Below are 21,446 nucleotides of genomic sequence, written 5' to 3'. Positions count from 1 at the left end.
GGCCCTGATATTTGAAACCTTTGTGTATTTTTCTGTTAAAGCTTCTGTTCTTCTTGGCTGCTCCCAGCCACAGAGTATTTATTTTTAGAGAAATTTTTCACTGGAACAGAAAATGATGTGTGATGGAGTCATGACTCTGTGACTTAGCAAATTGATAAAAGGATAAACGTGCAGAAAGCAGTGGTAGTGAGTGTGCCTGTGTGTCTGGGGGCAGGGTGGGGGGGGGAGAAGAGCATCTCTTTTCCCACCCCTTGTATGATGCTCATCATCAGTCATCCTGTGTTGATTTTGATAGAAGACTATTAAAGTGAAACCTATGGGGAATTTGTCATTCTGAAAGGAAAGCTAATGTAATTAGTACCAATTAAAGTACATTTAGTAAATTGGATTTAATCTTAATTAAGCCTGCATAATGTTGCCAATTTTTAACAATTATGTTTGAGAACATAATTAATTTAAATTTTGGTAACTGAGTAAATAGCATTAGACTGGTAGAATTAGTATTTTTTTTTTTTTTTTAAGAAGAGTGTAGGGTAAGTTGTCACATACGGTGTTATAGCCTAAAATACCAAGCTGATTTTTGATATTCTGTATTAGGATCAATAGAGCTTCAAAATGGACACATTCCAGAAAAAAAAAGTCATTGAGTTAGGGATTTTGGGTTGCAGTATGATCAGATACATCCCTGCAATTTTAAATTTCAATCTTAGAATAATGTTTGAGTGTTGTCTAAAGATGCCCATTTCTTACTAGGTTCCTTTTTCAACATCTGTTTTTAAGAGGCTCAACCAGTAGTTTATGAATGAGTAGTTGACATATTGCTCTGTGTTTCTAATATACTGTTGGTACTTGGTGGTGGTCATTTAGTTTAATTTCTGAAATTAGACTTTTAATGTTACAGTAAACAGTTTATTTAAATTGCTGTAATCAAATATGCTTGCTGAATGTTTTAATTCAGAATTGTAATCATCGCTTAAAGGAAGTGTCCATATTTGGCTACAGACAACAGGTATTTGTGAATGGGACTGATGGAAAGCAAAAATAAGATACAGAATTCATCTTTGACTATGTTTTTTGAAGGTGTCAGTACATAAATTCTGATTCATGCTTTTTGGCTAGACCGTCATCTTTGAACTAATTCACATGCTAGAATGTTGGATTTCAGCATTTTTTTAAAGAAAATTCAAGTCTTTCAAGAAGCTGGGTATTAAAAAATAAATGAAATGACTTTTTAAGATCACAGGAAAAAAAATCAGTCCAATCCATGTAAATTTTATTACAAGACTTGGGCAGCAACCATTTGAGTGCTGCTGAAATATTAATTGGATAGAAATGAAAGGGCTCTGCTAGCTGATAGGATATCATAATCATAGCTGCAGCAGTCGATAGTAAATGATGATAAATGGCATTAGGAACCTTTTAGCAAACTGTAATAACTACGAGGAGGGAAGCAGTATGGATTTGCATTATATCTGATACCCTCTAGTACCAAGTGGATTGCCAATACTGCTTGTTTAGCATTTTCTAAGGGCAATAGGATATTGATTTCTGTCTTACAAGGAATAGCTCTATTTTCACCATTGAAAAGTATTGCAGGTTGTTAAGAAGAAATTGACTTGAAGAGGCTTGACTGCTGCCCATCATGGAGCAAATAAAGCAAAACTGCCGAAGCATGGTGGAGCAGCGAGATGGGGCCCTCAGCAATTTGTTGCTATTAATTTACCATGCTCGACAGCAAATCAATCGGCATCTACTTCATCTGCTGGAGAAAATGCTGTCCAGGGCAGATAAAAAGCCCTGCGTGGTACAGGGAATAGACTGGATTGGCCAAATGGAGGCTGCAGTTAATGTGTAAATAAGTGAAATCAAGGCCACTGTTGCCGAGAAAGCTGTTTTTAATTAGGTTGGGGCTTTATAGTGAGCTATTTAAGAAAGTAGTATGGAGAGTAAGGGGAGATTTATTGCTAACTAAGTTAATATATGGGCTGTAATGACATCCCAGCCTTTAGCCTGCTTGCTTCTTAAGCATTAGTAAATTATTTTGGTAAAGGGGTGAAGATGGGAATCAATTTGTTTAATTTAGGGCAGAGTTTTGACCGTTTCTTGTCTTCATGGTGATAAAACGCATATATCACAGCAAAATGGTTTTCTGTGTGCTACCTATGCAACACAAAAATGCACTCTTCTTTTTCCTCTTTATTTTTTGTCAATGGTCTGGGTTCAGCATGAATCTGTACACATGCACGTGTGGATATTTTCTTTAACACACTCATGTTAAGTTAAGTTAAGTAGTTGAGTATATATAGTCTTGTGTTTGAAAAATAGCTGGATAGCCAACTAAAATTATACTAGTTGAATTTGTTCTCTGTTGTAAACAGTTGGAAAGATTTAATAGAGATACAGGCAGTGGGTAGTCAGAACTGAACTGGAAAACTTCAAATGAGAGAGATTAGAAGTGAAATTTTGAAGACTGCAGCTCACACAGGACTATTACAGAGGAAGAGAAAAACAAGTGGCGTTTCGATTAAAGTTGCAAAATGTAAAAAATAGGCTGTCAAATCAGTTTGACAGCTGAGGCTTGTTTGTCCCAGTTTTAGGTTATTTAGCCTCTGAAGCCAACAGAAAAGCTCAGAAGCTTACGAAAGGTTAGAAAATGTATTACTCTGGAGTTAAACCAGAAATCTTTTACTTGGTAATAACTACGAAGTTCTGAAACAAGATGCTGTGCTTTCTTTTCCTCAGACCTGTTGAGCAACCGTTCTATGGAAAGGTCCTGGTGATTACTGAGAAGTTTGTTGTTGCCACTACTCCATGAGTTACTGTTGGAATAACCTTTACTCTTGCAACTGCAGAATAGCATACAAGATGAACTTCCATATCACCAGGTTTTGCTGTTCATCAGCAAAGGAAAGTGTCATTTTCTCACGCTTGTTTAGGCAATTCAGACAGATGCTTAAGACACAGGAAGTAGCACAAAACATGCTGAGCAAATGTTTAAATTAAGACATATGCTCTGTTTTTACTGGCAAAAGGCTGTGCTCTACAGTGCTTAAACATAAAAGCATTTTTCTGCCTTTGAAAGGTGCTAATTGCCATGATGCTGCCTGTGTTGTTTATACTGACTGTTAATACTGACTGTATTAGTTTATAGGCCGACTATAATGTGGTTTATAGTGGCAACCCTGTGGTTATGGTCACCTTATAAAAAACTCTTGCAATTTTTTTTCTTCTTTTTTTTTTAATGAAAGAAACTTTCAATAAGGAACAGTGTTCTGGTGAGAACTCTGAGCCCCTTTTGGGCAGTGGTGGGAGAGAGGGAAGGGAGAGGGAAAGGTGATGTGTACTTTTGCAGTGGGAAGCTTCCCTCCTGCCTGACACTAATAATAATGGCCAGTCTTCGCGAGCGAAGATCCGGGGAGGGTCTTTCCACCTTCCAGCCTGCGCATTGGATTTTTTTTTTTAGGTGAGACACAGTGTGCGCGGAACTGAGCCCACCCTTTAATCCTAAGGTTCATCTGCCTGACACTACTGCTACCTTTTTGGGTTGTCCAACATGGCTGAAAATAAGACTTGGGCATAAGGCTCCTGCTGAACAGTTAGAGCTTACTACCCACCAAGAGAGAGAAGCTGTGTCACCCTTTTGTATATAGCTTTTACACCATTTTATGTGGTGAGATTTGCCCTTCCTTTTAGGGGCAAAAAGAAGTGCTGATGTCATTCAACATAGGAAAAAAACATTAGCAGATAGGTTTCCAAGGAAAGTATTGCTATGCTGGGATGCCCAAGCTTTACAGCATTTGTGTAAATTTGATCCTTCCCCATTGTGTATGTGCATCATGGTGCAGGTTTTAGTTATACACTTGCTGATCTCATTACCAGTTTTCCTAGAGGACCTCTTTCACTGCACAAAATAGACATTAGAAAAGTAGAATTAAGACTACAGAGGTTTTGATTGTAAACGTGGCTTGGTTTGGGTGCTTGTCTCAGTAACAGAAATAACTTTAAACAGAAAGATTCAGTCATGTGAAATAATTGCCACTGTAATCTCCTTAAGATTCTGATTTTGACCTGTGTTACAAAAAGCAAAAGGGTGCTCACACTGGTCAATCACAGTGACTACCATAGGCTTGGTCCATTAAAGCTGGCAAACAAATTTTAACATCAGGACTGTCAAAAGAGGAGAATTCACAGTTATCAATTTTGTCTGTCTTTTTTTTCTTTCCTTTAATGAAAAATTGCAATGCACTATTTGTGGAATGAGAATTTATCACAAACATGGCCCAGTTTGTGAACAGTGCAATTATAATTGTTACAAAAGTCACTTCTGTGGTCTGCAGATTGAGTACATCTTGCCACTGACTTTCAGAAAGCCTGTTTAGCTACAAGGCGCAGTGGGAGATGATAATGTGAAACACAGGATGTATAAAATGATACTTACATTAACTAATAGTTGACAAAAGTATAGCTTGAAGCTGAACCTATCTACACTCAAGAAATGCTATTATATGCAAGAAATCAAATGTTCACATTAAGAATTAATCTTTTATTTTAAAATAGAAAAATATAAAGTGGTTTTAAGAATACCTATTTGTCTTTCTGTTTATCTGTATATTTACAGGTTTTGTCATGGTTCAAGATGATATTTTTATAGTTTTACTCGTACCTAGTGGAAGATGTTCCTGCCTGTGGCAGGGGGAATGGAATTAGATGAACTTTAAGGTCTCTTCCAATCCAAATTACTCTATGATTCTACCTTGAAATACTACTTCTCTAATTTTTTTCCCTTGATACTGTATCTTAGTGGTGGCACAAACTCGGTAGTTCAGTGTAACAGAAAGTGTACTGGCACAATGTCAAAAGCAGGTGTTCATAATTAAAAAAAAAAATAGTTTTAAATATAACTGAAATATATCACAAATAATAAACAGAACTCTAAAGAGTGGTTTCTTGCCCATATGGATAGGATTTAGACATAAGAAATCATCTTTCTTAGTCCAGGACAGGTACATAATGCTCTGGTATTGAACACTGTGATGTTATGGCTGAGACGCTTAAATGTGCAAATGTCAGGCAAGTCAAACTTATAGTCCCCACAGTAAACTTGAATTGGTCTCTTTATGGTTATGTAGTTGTATGGTATGCTGTATTGCCAACTCCAAATGTTAAATCATGCCAGTCACTGACTATCGTGAGACTGGCTGAAAATTAATCGTGAGATAAACATAATAAATTTGGGGCTCTTTTTACTTCCCTTCTAATTTTAAACTGTCAGACTGTGCTTGGCTCATGCTTCTTAGTTTTTTCTCCAGTGTTCTTCCATAATTGTTTTTTTGCAAATAAGGAGTAAAACATTCAGAATAAAGTCAATGGAGGTGAGTATGAGATACAGCTGACAGCTTTTGTCATGATTTCCTGCTCTCAGAAAATGTGTGATGTGTACTCCGCTAAGAGAAAATAATACCAAACTATAAAACTACATGTGCAGTTTTTGTGTATTATATATTCATGAGATGCCACAGATATGATAGTGGCAATTCTTCCTTTGTGTTAGAAGGAAAGGTAACACAGGGCATAGTTTTGAGTGGATATCTTCTAGCTTGGCCTCCCTCTTTTGGTCTGCTTAAATGTTTTTTGTGCAGAATCTTTTACTCCCAGAGGTTTTGGACATTTGCCGGATGAAATTCAGATTTTTCAAAGGAAAAAATCTTTTCATTATTATGTTTGGGATGTGAAACACTGGCAATGAGAATGTGTGCTTTTCTTTTTTTCTGGCTTAAAAAACCTCAGCAGAACATCTCACGGTTGAGCAGAAGTAAAAATTTGTCCCCTTCATGCTATAAGGAATCTGCATAACAATAGGTCATGGGACTAGATTTTGTTTGGCATATGTTGTGTGTTGTGTTCATGTTGTGTATGATTACTGAGAACATCTAATTTTTAAAAATTATGCTCTTTCTTCCATCTTAAAGACAGTGAACTTCTCTTGTAATACTCTGTCTGCTTGTGTGCATGGCTTCATTTAGTGTCTTGACTGTTTAAGAATTTGCAAAAGCAAAAAAACCCCTTCAACCATGTTCTGGCTTACCCCAGAGAGAAGTGATTGCCCTAGGACTGAGTTGTTGGTGCTGGAGTAGCAGGGGCATGATAGTAGTAGAGGGCATGATGAAGCTGCTAAGGCATCACCTGGTTTTCAGTTACAGGTGTAGCCAGTGATGCAGACGTACTATGGCAGAGAGCAAACTAGGTCCTATAACCTTGTCTTTTCTGAATGAATCCTAAATCAAACAAATCGAAACACAGCAAGGCCAATACATGCTTCTCTGCAAATATTTAATAAAATGTCATGGTACTTGCAGACACAGAAAATTCTCAAATTTGCAAATTCTCAATTTTTCCTGTTTATCATTTGATTCAAATTTTACTTTTTAAGACCAGGGGGAAATGGAGCAATCATTGAGCAAAGCTTTTATCTTGATCAGCTACTTTTCCCCATTTCTACATTTTTGTAGGGATGAATAAGAAGTTTTCAACCATGCCTCGTGTCTGAAACAATTCTTGACTTCTTTTGAAAACACAGTGCTGTTTGCATATTAAGCTTTCCTATTCATAAATGCAAGAGAGATGAAATAACTATGGTGCAGCCTAGCTTAGGCTTGGGGAAGGGGGCAGTCTTGTAAGTGCCAGTGCTTCTCCATGTGTTTTCATCACAGCTGCTTCAATGAGGGCTATGAAGGGCTAGGTTTCTGCCACTAGCTCTGGCAGTGTCTCTGGCCAGCTACCTATCCACTTTGGAAGATCGTGTGTTGGGTCTGAGGTGGACAAGCCACTGTTTAGCTGCTTGAAAGTAGCCAGTGGCAGCATGAACTCCATGGGCGTTTGAGAACCAGCAGCTGAGCCGAGCTGTGTCGTGGTTTTGTCTTTGAGACGGATGTGGATCTCTGATGCGTTGTTATGGTAGCTGCGGGAGGAAGCCACCTTTCTATGGTTGCTGCAGGAGACAAGAGTTCAGTACTCATACTTCATGAAGCATTGTGAATCTTTAGAGAAAAGTCAGTGTTGCTATCTATTTCCTGCTCTGGCTACCTGCAAATGGTTACCAGGAGATAGAACACCATAGATACTTGAGTTATTCTCCTGTCTGCAACTCTGTTCATTGTACTGGAGATAAAAGTTGAAAATGGGAGATTCTGGTCTTCTGGTAACATTTGGAGAAGAAAAGCAAAGAGGACAAGGCCAAAGCTGGCCAAAACATCCTGGAGTTTTGGTTTGAGGGAGAAGGCAAAGATCAAGAAATCTTTGGAGGAAGCTCTTTAATTGGTTTTCTTCTCACATCTCCTATTTCTCTGCACTACCATTCACTCTATGTGACAACCATCCACTTTCTCAGTGATGCCTTTGAAAGATGGTACTGTGCTGACAGGTAAAAGAGAGTCAGCTACAACACCACTACTGTCTGCTTGCTGTAATTTTGTAAAGCGTTTGACTAGATACAAAGTAGGTGCCCTTTTCTTAAAATATGCAGTAGGTACCTTTTCTTAAAATTGTAACACAAGAAGATTGGGAAGACTTTGGGCATAAAACATACCCTGTATGTTTGTCTCAGTGTGTTAACAAAGGATAGGTTGTCTATTCTTATACACAGTTTAATCAGTAGACATTCTGTCCTAATTGCAGAAGGCCATTGCAGTCTGAACATGTCACTTATTTACAATTTTTATTAGTACTTCCTAATTTCTGGCAGCAAACTGTATGTTTTCTTTCCGTCTTGTCCTAGAAAATAACTACAGCAACACCAAAATCAAGCATTGATCAGAGTTTCCTTCTTATTTGTTGCTCTAAAGCAATATCAGTGCTGACTTCATCCAAACATCAAAGAACTTTTTATATATCAGAGTTACTTGTTATGCATTTGCTCTTGAAAAGTGACTTGTATATAAGTTCTTGGTTCATTCAAGAGTGGTATCCTGCTTCCTAGTTCTTCTGGAGATGTCTGTTAAGGAGAATGAAGCAATAATGTGTCTTTAATGGGAAGGCCATGAGAAGAACATCTTCTATATATATCTACAAGGCATTTAGTTTTCTCCCGCCCACAATATTCCCTGGTTTATTTCTACACACCAGCGACACCAAAACATGTTTCAGTTGTTGCTGACCTACAAAAAATTCTTACAGTTATGTGCCTGTGGGGTCCTGGAAATTTCTGGGGAATAGTTTGTTTCTGACATTTTTTCTAAAACCACAATCTACTTAGGTTTGATCATGTAGATAGAGATGTAAAAGGAAACAGCACCACAAGGCTGTGCAAGAGGAAAACCCCCATGAGCATACATATAGCTGCTTTTTTTTTTTTCTGAGGTTGCAGGTTTCTATTTGAACTTGAGTTTTCAAACATGTAGACAAGGTGCTTTTAAAACTAGTATTAGCAGCCTTGCTATAACACACTCAAAACATATCCCTGTGGAAACATGAAAGACTTTTCTTTGCAGATACATCCAGCTTCTTTGAATATAGAACCTTTTTTTTACAAATATACCTTCAGTCAAATGGACATACAGGCCTTGTGAATGTAGGAAATCATGATATTTTGTCCTTTGTTTAGTTGCTGTTAGCTCTCTTTTCTGTTTGGAACTCGTGTGTATTTCTTCTAAAACATTGATTTTTAACATATCTTTATGTAGATGTGAAGTATCCTGGGATAATCTTAATTTACAGATTTTCAAAAAAAAATACAACTGTAAGTATTAAGGGTCAAGACGGTTTTTTTTAAAGCCTGTGATAGAAGATAGAGAGCCTGAAAATCTGTAGACACGGGAAATACCTCTCTGTATTACTGTGAAGCAGAAAGCTCTTAGGTGGATGAGAAGCGGCTGCCGGGATCTGGGGCTTTGGGGGGGATCCAGGTGCAAGTTTCTGGACTATACTCTCAAGGGCTTCCTGTGAGATCTTGGACAAGCCACTTTGACTGATCTCTGGAGTGAGATGGGAGCAAAGGTGTGGGCACTTTTCTATCACTGGGCAGCAGTGTTCACTGAATAAGGGCAGAGAAATGCTGGGGGTGTGGGAGGTGAGTTGAGATTCAGTACAGTGCCAGAGAAATTCAGCATGTATGAAGGGGTAGCTCGGAGAGGAATGTTGAGGTCACAGGAGTGCTCAAATATCTCACTGCTTGAAGGCTGAGCCACCAAAGTTGCTGCTGCCAGAGTGTGCTGTCTTGGTTTGGTAGTTCTCAGAATCACTTTATGAATAGGGGCACCTAAAATTTATTTAAAAGTATAAACATAGTACTGATTCTTCTTAAAAAAAAAAAACAAAACTGTTGAAGGCAGCACTCTTGGTTTATCACGGTTCAGCTATTTTTTTGTTCTGTTAGCGAGATCCACATTTCTTCTCAAGCTGCCTGGTTTGCCTGAGATCCTTAATGGTTCAGTCCAATTGAAAGAGGAGAGATACATGCTGTGCTGTCCACCTAGAAAGACTCTGGCCAGCTGGACAAGTTATACTGGGTTTCAGTGTCTGCCCCAAACTCATGGTTTAGCCTTTGGTGTTTCTTCAAGTATGATGATTCTGAGCAGGAACTGGAAAATAGACATTTCCTTCTCCAGGGGAAGAATTGGGAGTCTTTCCAGTGCTCACAGAAACATATTAGGCAGGGAAGGAGAAGTAAAGAAAGAACTGAAGTAGTGCATATAATGCTCTGATTGAACTCTTTAACCACTAAGGTGTTACATAGAAATCTATCTGTTCTCCAGTCCTTTTTTTTTTTAGTGTGCTGCTGCTGTATTTTATGTGGGAATAATTCTGGCAGAGATTCTCAGCTCTCTGGGGAACATGGCAGTAGAGGCATTGAGTTATGGAAGTTGCAGGGGCAAGGTTTTTGCAGGGCTTAGTTGTGAGCTGGATGCCAAAGAACTTTGTATTGTTGAGCCAAAGACTCAACAGGGTTAGTGGGGAGGAACTTCCATCCTGAATATGGAGACATCTGTGTATTTTTGGTGACTTCAGCATTGTGTTGTTCCTGAGTGGGGAGTCAAGGGGATGAAGATCGAAGTTTGGGATTTTAATACCTGAATTTTTGCAGTGATATGCCTTGTTTTTTTAAGATGTGAAGGTACCATTTATTTATTTGTAGATAAGGGTAGAAACCCCCACGTGCTTAGGAATTCTAGAAAATCTTCTTGAGCATTTGTCTGTTGCTAACTTTCTGCTGAATTACATGTCTAGTGTGCTTAGGTATTTTTAAAAATCCCATTATATACCTTCTGGAGACTTCACCTCTGGCTTTCACTGCTTCAGATCTTTGTCTGGGAAGTGGAAGTAATACTATTTCCTGAAGCATAGCCCTTACCACAGAGAATTGTTTGGAGAGTAGTATGTTAAGAAATGAGAAGTGCGATGCTATTACATGGGAGTCACTTAGAAGTGACTGTGTTTATCTCATACGGCTTTATGCTTGGGGCACAGTGCTCTTTCCCAAGACAGTTTTGTCCTTCTTTTGCTTGCCGTATGAATTCTACTGTCTTTCATCCAGCTGCAATTAACAGCTCCAGGGATGTACCTTTCAGTGGTAATGCAGTCAATGCTTTGTTTTGTAATAAGAACGTTTGCCTGTGGTAGTCTGTCCTGTCAGCCTCTGTTCTCCATGTGGAGAATGGGATAATACTTTTTTTACCCGTTTTTTTTGGAAAACTGTAACAGGCTTTCTTGCCTTGTGGTAGTGTGTGTCCGTGCCTACCACCTGCATGTGCAAATCTTTGCAATGCACGTATAGCTATACATGCAGGGGCTGCACTACAGTGGGATTTTGATTCTCTGGTACATACAATTATATTGTAAAGTTAGAGAAAATTCAGATAAACTTTTCTGTGCTTGATGGTTCTATGTGAAGCTGTGCAGAATTAGTCTGAGGCAGGCTCTTGATGTAGCTCTCATGTAGCTAGTTTCCCAGTCACTTCTTAGTCTCAACCCACTAGACAATGAATCTATACAAGGCTCTTTCTTGATTTATTTGTTGAAGAGGTTGAAGGAAGGAAGGTAATGACAATGTGAAATATCAAAAGATTAGGCAAACCAGCTTAGTATTCAGCAATGAGGATCGCAGCTTTGGTTGAATCTTTACTTCTCAGTATGTGGAATACCCCCCACATGTGAGAGGCTGTAAATGTAATTTTGAGCATAAATGGCAGTTGGACTTTGGAAAAGAAGTACTAGTCTGAGAGCTATCTTTAGCATAATATAGGAGAATGGTTTAACACGTGGTTCTCTCCACTGAAATACTGCTGTGCTCTTCCACTTTGGTGGAGCAGTGGAATTTAGATGGTAAAGTGGGTCACTTTCTCTTATTTGAGCATCACTTTGCTCCTACCTATTGTGGTTACCCTTCCTCAGAGGGGTGCCAGTTTTGGAGGCAGAGCAACTGTGAATTTAACAAGACTCTTAATATATCTCAGTGTACAGTCTAGCTTAGTCAGTAGAGCTGCAAAAAGCCTAATTTACAACCGTATCAAATGAGCTCTACACAGGTTCTGCAGTGGATATTGAGAGTGGTTTTGTATTGCTTTAGGCTGCGTTGGCAGAAAATGGCATCTCTTTTCAAGACTTTGTTTACGGGTACAGAGTTAAGATAAAGTGCTGTTTGGTGCATGTGGATGGTATTCAAGAGTATCACTGAAGTACTCACAGGTGTGCTTTAACCACTATTGAACAGACTTGCTCAGGTCCTGATAACTGAGGAGTTGGCAAGGTTTTACTGTGCTGATAATTTCTCCAGCTTCTTGGGCTATTCTGTAGCTAGTTGAAGGCAATTCCGGTTTTGTGTCCATGAGTGAAATTATACTTGTGATGGTGAAAGTAATTGCATCCCTTCTTAATGACTTAAAAAATAAATGTTTTCTCACTTCTCTTCCCCTTGCTTTCATCCACATATCATGGTGTGTTACATAGTAAAAACTGACTTATTTCAATAAATAAATTAGTAATTTTAAACTGCTTTCTCTTTATATTGAAAGTTAATATTTTCCAGCTTATTCTCTCGTCTTCACTGAAGCTGACACAAAGGAAACACAGTCTGAGCTATCCATTTGTCATCAAACCTATTTCCCTTTCTACTCCTCCCTGCTTTTTCTGTTGCCTTTTTGAAAAACAGATAATAATTTTACACAAACAGGTTTGCAAACAGTCAGTAGGTAATTCAGTGATTTTAAGGTTTCCTTTCTTGTATTCTGGCAAATTTCTAATGCAAACAGAATAGCACAACTAAGTCCCTAATTGTCATGGGAAGCTGCTATTACAAAAAGGAGTAATTATCATAGTTTGTGCAAAACAGATTTTCATAAACCAGAATAGATCGAACCTCTGTGTATTTTTGTGGGTAAAAATGTTAGGATTTTTCATCTAAATGCTTGCCTGAAACCTTTTTGATTAAAAAAGTAGCAATAATACAGACCTAGCAAACGAAATATGAAATTAACAAGCCCAGAGACTCCATTTGGGTAAACCATGGAATTAGTCTATGGCAAAAAGCCAGAAATGCATTTAAAAAATCCATAAAAAACTGGGCATGGAAATGTGATTTTGCTGTCTCTCACGCTATCTGCTTTAACTGATAAATATGCATTCTTTTGTTAGTGTGTTTTTTTCCTCATGGTTTTGACCATAGCATTAATTTCTTCATTTCTTCTTAATTTCTTCATTTAATTTCTTCATTCTTCATTTGACTGGTACCAAGTTGGTACTACCACCACTAGTTTACACTAGTTTTTATTTAGTTATTGTTTTGAATTCACTGTGCAGTTGGTTATTGGTGATTTGATTTACCAGATATCTAACAGGTGGCTCTGAAACTTTCAGTTAAACCAAGCATGATACTAACCTGAGAGGTGACAGGTTTAGGATATGGTTGATAACAATACAATGTGGTTGCCGGGAGGAAGTGAAACAGAGTGCCTTACAATGCTCAGAGAACTATGTCTTAACAAGATGAGCAGCTTGTTGCTGTGTAGTCTGCTCACTTAACTGTGCTCTTGTTTTCTGACTTCAAACGTTCACAAAAAATCTCACCTTGAAGATTTTGTGTGTCTAGAAACAAAGTTTTGTGTGCACTTCAAGTGCCTATTTTTATGCCAATTTAAAGGGCATATGAAGCAGCAATTAAAACCTTCTCTCTATCTCAAGAACAGACGCAGCATAACTGGTGAGAGTATAATTCATATTTCTGGCCCAGACATTTTTATAGTAGAGGAATCACGGGCGTAAAATTGGGACAACTTCATGAAGGAATGTTGTTTGACTGATACCTTTTCTGATAAGAGCATGTTTGAGGGAAAATGTGTTGATCACATATTTAATCTGCTTAGAGGTTGATTATTTGCCCCCTACATTTGCTTACATTTGATGTAATTTCCATGTTGTAGATGTTTTTATTGAAGTTTGTAGGTGTAGTATGATGAAAAACACATTTAACATATGGTGTGTCTTGAGCATTTTTCTGAAATGAGCACAGTTCATAGTAGCTTTCTGCATCAAGTATGTTCTCACAGGAGTAAAATGTTCCATAAAATTTACATTTCCTAACCAGAGAGTTCTTGCTCCATTCTTCATGTTCTGCTTTTCATGGCATTTTCTTCAAATCGTCATTTCTTTGAAATTATTTTACATTGAATCCCTCTTGGATAAAGAGTATTTGAAAATTTCAGTAATGCTGATATACTTTAAAGATAAATGCCATTTAGTTTTGCTTGATTCAGAGTCTTGTCTGTTCTGGTAGGAGTTTTACTGGGGGAATGCCATTCAAATGAATTGAACATGAAGATTTACTTAGTGTATCCAGCTGTCTTGGACAGGTGAATTTTCTGAACATATTAAGAGTGCATGTCTTACAAATGTCGTAGCATTTGCTTTGCAAATTTGTCTTCTTAGGAAGGCTAAAAAGAGAATCGTAAACTGCCTAATTATTTTAGATGTATTTCCCTAGTGAAACTACCACTTGCTAGGAATTCACATGTTGAAGGATTAAATTATCTGTTCTTTCCTTGTCCTCCATCACTTAGGAGGAAAAATAGCAAGAAACCCTACTTGCGGAAATGCTGGAATTTGAATGAGTTATTTTCAGCAAATATAGTTAAGATCCCCACTTACTTAAATTAGGAGCAATGACAATTCATATCAATATTTTCTCCTCAACAGAAGTTGGAATTACAGTCTTTTTTTGTTGTTCCTCTTTGGAAATCAGCATTCTGCTGCATCAGGAATCCCTTCCTGCTGAGCTAGCTGTTGAAACAAGTCTTCTACTTCAAAAATGTGAATCAGTATCAGCTGAGTGGGGACAGAGATGTGTGGGGTGCTGGAACTTCCAGTCTTGTTGGGTGAATGCACTTGGTTCACTAGCTGCTTTGTACTGTCCCCCTTACTCTCAGGGCCACCTGCTCCAGAAAAAGGGAATTGGAATCCTCACTGGCTGTGTCATCATATGCAGTATGGTGTAAACTGCTAGTAATATGATGGGTGGATAGTTCGTTCACCCTACCTTGCCCTTCCATAAAGGGTGCTGCAATATGGAAGTTTTCAGTTGGTGCTTCAGTAGGACTGTGGCATTGCCTTCTCAAGCACAAGCAGATCATGAATTTGAAACTTGCATTCAAATTCAAAGAAAATGTGTCCTACTTATACACCCTTAGTGTTTTAGTAAACTTCCACTTGTGGAGTGAAAGTTTGTTTAACAAACAAAAAAACTCTAGATAAGAAAGGAAAATGTACTCTGCTTCTCAGATGATCACTTTATTCCAGGAACTGGAACTCGATAAAGACCAGCAAGGAATATGAAACATTTACTTATGCTCAGAAAGAATTAATAGGTATCATACCTATGGTATCAAACCTTGGTTTAAAATGTGAGGATAGTAACATGCCTTTTTTGAATTTCTGTCTTTACAAGGATTCAAAATCGAAGCTTCATTATATAATTGCTGCAAAATTCACTGTTCTGTTGTTTCGTCTCTTTCAGGTATGTTGAAATTGTGCTCTTCTGTATTGGCTTAAACGGGGGAGTATTTTTGTCTATTATTTAAAATACTAAAATCTGTTATGTTAATCTGCAGAAATTGCATCTGAGTATTGCTCATGTTCATGGTACAACATGAGCATGGTACAGCACATCATAGTTGCAACAGAAAATGAGTTAAAATGTTGTTTCCTTTAAATAAATACCTTGATTGCTGTTCGCGATGTATTGTGAAATTGCTGGGTAGGAAGAAGAGATGAAGGATTGAAGGCGAAACATGACAAAGTTTTCAAACACTGTAAGAATTCTTGTAACCAACTTAACAAATCCATCAAATAGATCATTGTGATTATTCCTTGTATTACCTTTCTGGAAGCAAACATGATCAAGTGTGATTATCAATGAATCAGACAGGCTAAGGTCTCTTCCTTCCATAACCTTCAGGGCTGAGCCAGGTTGAGCAAAGGAAACCAGAGGTGAAGAGAAGGAGTAATCTTGTGACTATTGGAGAATGACTGGATGAATTTGGAAAAAAATAAACTTGAGTTCAGCAGTCTGTATTTCAGCAGCACTGTATTTTTGTTTTTATGGGTGACTTCTGATTGCTGCTTTTTTAAGTTTACTGATCAGCTTTATGTAGTTCATTAAAACCCATGACACCACAACACTTGCTGGAGAAACTTAATTTTCTTGTCAGAACGTTGTGTTTTGCCATTGATTGTAGTGTTTTCTGCAAGCTTCAAGACTGAAGAGTACAACTTTTTAGATGTAACTGGAAGTCTGTCGCAATCTTCACAGTTCTCAACTCTGATAGCATATCAGCTTCTTGGTGATTAACATTTGAAGCATACTGCTCCAGAGTAAACACTGTAGCCATAATGCAGGGACTGGATAGGACAGGGCATGTGGGCTGCTAGGTGCCTATAGCTCTTTCTGGGTCTTCCTATGTGTGTATTTGCAGATGAAAGTGAAGTGCAGAGAGGGGTCAGAAATGAACACTGGCATTCTATTTTGTAGTGGGAAAATGATTTCAGTGTTTATTTTGTGATAACATTTCTAAAAAGAGCATCAGGACCCCCTTCTGAAAGCACAATGTATGTAAATTTTAAAAGCATAGTTTCTTTTAGATTCAACTGCTAGATATTTTCAGCTTGTTCATGAAATATTACCTCCTAATATTTTTTCAGGGCAGTTAAGGCCACCTCAAGATAATCATAAGCATACTGAGTACAAGTTCTTACTCTCAACTTCTCTTTCTTTGGTTAATTTTTTATGATGTACATGTTGAAACTACTGATCTGTGGTATGTCTTTTTGACTAGTTCTCCTACCACCCCTGAGAAACAGAGTATGAATGAACTTGTGATGTAAATAAACAGAGAATTTTCTTCATCCAGTTAAATTAAGACTGCATACTAGAACCACTATATGGATATAGTTGCAAGGGCAGGCTTAGACTGGGTTCAGCCATTTTCAGCAGATGCAGAACTCTGGTTAGACTCTCAGGTGGGGTGTGTAAGGGTAGAAATTGAGTAGTAAGAGATTGGTGATTGTGCTGTTGTGTTTCAGCAGTTATGGGAAAGATTAAAATGGGAAATTCTGACCTAATTGAAGCTAGGAGATAGATGCATAATACTGAACTCTGGGCCACAGTGTGGTGCCACAGGTTTATAAACTTAAAACATTTTTTTTCCTGTATTTCTGACTATAAAGTCAGATCCTTCAGCTGGTCGAGAGTGGTGGAAACTTAGCTCTACGTAATGAGGACATATTTCACAGGAAAAGTGTTGCAGTGAAATGCTGAGGATTGCTTGTAAGTGAAGGCATAGTACCTTATAGAGGACTTCAAAGCTCTCTTGATGGAAACAGCATTTCCCGTGGCAGTATCCTTTTACTTGTTTCTGCCTGATTTTTCAGCATATGTTTCCTGCTGCCTTTGAGGAAGGGAAATTGAAGCCAGTCTTTGCCATTTCAAGATCCACTTGCAGCCTTTTTTTCTGGATGCTCTGCAGTTTCTGGTGTCAGAGTGGGGCAGGATGCAGCTTGGTAGCAGCCTGAGAAACTGAAGAACTATGGTAATCTCCAGGCTGTTCATTTCTGTTAACCTACTTGCTGATAGAACTTGATATTTGCAAAAAACATTGACTTCATCAGGACAGGCTTGATGCATGTTTATATGTCACCTTATTTGACTTGCTTTTTATTGTCTTAAACATGAATGATTCAATATGTATGTTTTCTTTCTGAGCTGAGCTCCATGTGATTCTTGAGACATTAAATAAAAGCCTTGTCTTATCAGTTCACTTCAGCAGCCCACCGAGTGGTATATACATTAGAAAATTGATTTTGAAAAGTCTGCCACTCCAGTTTATTGCTTATGTTGCTGTTTGCAGTATTTTTGCAAAACAGGCATGTAAATTAATTTACAAAGGCTGAGTATCATGTTTTCAGTACTTTAAGAGCTTAGCTGGGATATTTGAAATTTGGTAAGGAAGTGAGGTAGACAATGTACCCGCAATTATTTGGCACTCTGATGATCCTGCTTACATCCAGCTTGTTCGTGCGTTGCTCAGGTTGTATCTTCTGAATATCAGCAGTTGGCTTAGCAAAGAATAATTTTTTTGTTCTGTATACTTTGTATTGTAGAACTTTTCCCTTGACTTCCTTTGACTACAAAACTAGGCTCTTTGAGTCTTGGTTTCCAAACATCACTTCTTTAGGGCTGAAAAGAAGTCTGATATTCAGGGCTTACAGTATTTCCTCCAGTTCTGTAGAACTGGAGTAAGCACTTCCAGACAACAGCCTGTGATTAAAACAAAACACATTCTTCTTTATGAATGAAGAGTTAATTTTCTGTGAAATACTAAGATTAGCTTTTTTTCTTGCTTTATTCAGAATCATGATATGTTTCATACAGTGTAATAATGTTTTTTGTTCTCACTAATTTGCGAAATGCTTGTTTAGGGTGTGTGCATGTGTTCTTGGTAAGCACTTAATAAACTAGATTGATCTTTTTGGCAAAGGCTGCATTGTGTAGAACAAATTAAACCTGAAATAACAGTTGTTTCAGATTATTTTTCTGAAAGCGTAATTGCATATATTCTTCTTCCTACTGGCTGCTGAAATGGGTTTCCCAATAATGTTTTATTATTCTGTTTTATTTCAACAATACGTATATAGTAGTTTTGTTTCCATTCCACTGACAAACCTAGAGCCTCCAGTGGTAATTCTTTACCAGCAATTTTTTTATAATTGTGATAACTATGGAACTTTGTGAAATATAGTGGAAATATTTTCCTGAAGTTTATATACTATAAATAAAATCCCAATTCTCTTTTTTTTTTTACAGAATCATTTAGGTTTTTTCCAGAAAAAGGGGAATACAAATAGATATTTTTTAAGCAACAAATTTACTCTGAATGAACTCCCTTTCTGAGTATGTCAGTATCTGGAGTTAATATAACTCTTGCTTCTCTTTTTATCTCTGTCAGTGCTAAGTATTTGGACGTATGCTAAAATGCTAATTAAGGCACTTAAACACACTTCCATATTTTACCATGTACTTAGGTCCTGTTTTAACTGTTTGTGACAAGGGTAAATGGAATTAAACCACTATGTTGAAATTCTGAAAGGGATTTAGAAGTCAAATGGTCCATCACATGCTTCCCTTCAGCTACAGCTAATAGCTCTGGAGCTGTGGTTGTATCCCAAAGTCCAGTTTTGCTGAGCCCCCTTAGTGGAGCGGGTTATCTTACCTTGTGGAACCTGAGGTATAGTCTTGTCCATAGACATCTTTGAACATTTTTCAGAATCCTTTATAGGCACTTATGCACTTACGGGGTCAGATTTTTAGGACTATTTAGGAAATTAAGCACCATTTAACTTTTCAGCTTTGATCAAAAAGATTTTTGCTGTCTGAACTGGGGACCTTAGCTGTTATTCTTGTGTTGTATCTCTGAGATAATGCCGAGGCACTGTTGACTGATACGAGTCCTCATTCCTTTACTAGGATCAGATTCTGGCACAATGATTTAAGTGTCATCTCTTATTAAAAATGGTGCCACATAAGTGACTATAAAAAGAGATCAAAAGTTTTAAAATACTATCTTGTAGGTCTCTCCCAAAGGATGCAAACAATACAACCTTTCATTGCATCAGTAAAAAGACAGTTCCAGCCCAAGCCTTCCCTTTCTGTTTCCTTCATCTTTTCTGGTTCCGTGCTGGTGTGCTTTTATGCAAAACCAAACATCTTTTAGTTTAGGGAAAGTAGTAATAGAAGTGTCTTTATGTGTTAGTAGTTTTGACAAAGTGTGGCAGCAAAAGCTATCTTTTTTATATTTTGGCATGAAGAGTCACCCTTTTATTGTACCATTATTGCTATTTCAGAGCATTGTGCTGTATCCACAGGCAATAATTTAGCAGTTGTTTATCAGAAGCTTTCATAAAGCTTTGAATAGTATTATAACATTCAGTAACACTAGCAACAGCATTTCAGAATCTGTACCAGTTTACATGGGATATCCGTGAATGTAGTTGTTCAGGGATGTGTGACCCACATAACCTATAAATGTGATTGGAAGTTACACTGCTGGCATAGGCTGATGGATAGCAGAAAAGAGCCCTGATTAACCATGTAATTCAGAGGCTGGGAATATATTGTCCTAAGAAATATTCGTTAGATGCAATCAGAGTTTCAAGCAGTCGGATGAAATTAAAATGCGCTGTTTGCTTTCCTCCATCCCCATTCCCTCCTCCCCTTGTGTTTCTTCTTAGGTTGCCCTCTTATTTATTTATTTATTTATTTACTTATTTATTTTATTTCCAGAGCTGGAAAATACTACTTTGATGAATCTGTTCCTCACCCTAAAGCTGTCTGTCTGTTCTTCATCAGAAAGCAGGTCGCAGTTCAGTGAGCAGAAGAAAAGATTTTAATAGAAGCTGTGCCAAGGGCTGTAATGCATCATTTTAGGGCCCTAATTACATTACAATGACAAATATCAATGGTGACAACAGCAATAACCTACATCCTTTAATGGCTATTCTGGAAAAGGAGTTTGGGCGCTGCGCCATCAGATTAGACTTGGTTTCAAAACATAGGCCATTAGAAGTGTGTGTGTCCACAGTATTATTGGCTGATAACTGAAGCCCAGTGGAAGGGCCTGTAAATAAATGAAGCCTCTCTAAAGCCTAGTCCCATGGGAAAAAAGAGGTAAAATTAGATGATTGTGGAAGCAGCCGTGTTTCCGAGGCAACTTTGGCTTTTCATGTGAGGAACTGAATGGCTGATTTTATGAAATCATGCTTTTTCCTTCTCCTGCCAGTTAAACTGATCATGAAAAGCCCACTGACCTCATGTCTAAGAGAAAACAAGAGACCCTAAATTGGTTATGAAATGTAAGGTTTTAAATATCTGTATGAGTGTAGAAATGGGGAGTTGTTATTTACTTTGTGTCGAAGTTTGTACTTTATGCAAAGAAGAATGAGTTTCCAGGCCCCCACCAGGGGCAGTAGGAATAGACTCTACTGAGATGCTAACCTGTATGATGAGTATAAACCTTCAGGTTTTAGGGCAGCATTGCAAGAAACCCACTCAACTAGCTTCTGGAGGCTAACTGCTTTCTCTTTTACATTTTGTGGAAGACAATCAAGCCTGTTGCTGTGGCATTATCTCCCACAGTTAATTGCAGAAACAGTTGCAGTGTCAAGACAGACTGTACTTCGTATTAACTGTGTGAAAATGTCTGGTGTAAGACTTTTCTTGGTACAGAATGTGTAATGCCCTTCCTATCATTTGTGCACGTACACAGTGTTTTCCTTCATGCCTTTAGGCTGCCTATGGTCTCCAAGGGCAGGCAATCTCTGTCTTGGTCATGCTGTGCCTCTGCAGTCTGCTGCTGCTCAGTTGGGCTGTTTCCTTGCTGCCTGAGTGTTGAGGGTGATAAAATGTATGCACAACCATCCAAGTGGGGACACTCACTGGTAGGGGAAATGAAGACTGTTTTAATAAGGAAAAATTACAAACACTTTGGTATAGCAAAGGCTTCTTGGTTTTGTTATGACTGGCCTAGTAGGCCCCTTGTCTAGCTCAGAAATACTGCTGGGGAATGTTTCCACATCACTTGAAGCTGTTTTAGCAAGTTCTTTTTCTTTTCCATAGGCTGAGCTGGATGCTGTCTCCATCAGCTCACTTCCCTGCATACAGCATGAAAAGACTCCCTGTTCTGCACTCCAGTGGGATTGATATCAAGAGATTTATTGCAGTTGTGTAACTGTTCATATTCAGTCACCTGTTTTCAGTTACTTACAGATTTTTGGAAAACTCTTTTTAGTTTAACATTTCCCAGATTCAGAATCTGCCAGAGGTGAATTTTTGTATAAATACTGAGCAAATATGTTTCATCCACTTTTTGGCCAGAAGAGCAGTAGTAGAAGAGAGACGTACTTCTGTTGGG

The 21,446-nt window shown here is 38.0% G+C and overlaps 1 protein-coding gene across 8 annotated transcripts in view; it reads left to right on the top strand.

The window, feature by feature from the left end:
* TLE4 (TLE family member 4, transcriptional corepressor) overlaps positions 1-21,446 on the top strand; it is a 98,790-nt gene that overhangs the window by 6,232 nt on the left and 71,112 nt on the right. For 3 of the 8 annotated variants that reach the window (XM_050329721.1, XM_050329720.1, XM_050329724.1), the window contains exon 5: positions 14,930-14,998. The exons of the other annotated variants lie outside the window; for them this stretch is intronic. In XM_050329721.1, the coding sequence (XP_050185678.1) occupies positions 14,930-14,998 (69 nt within the window). The remainder of the gene's footprint in view (positions 1-14,929; positions 14,999-21,446) is intronic. 8 annotated transcript variants of the gene reach the window in all.

The sequence above is a fragment of the Myiozetetes cayanensis genome, unplaced genomic scaffold (genome assembly GCF_022539395.1).
Source record: "Myiozetetes cayanensis isolate MyiCay16 unplaced genomic scaffold, myiCay2020 scf4, whole genome shotgun sequence".
NCBI classification, from domain to species: Eukaryota; Metazoa; Chordata; class Aves; order Passeriformes; family Tyrannidae; genus Myiozetetes; species Myiozetetes cayanensis.
The sequence above is the reverse complement of the archived record's forward strand: the minus strand, read 5'-3'. Positions and strand labels throughout refer to the sequence as shown.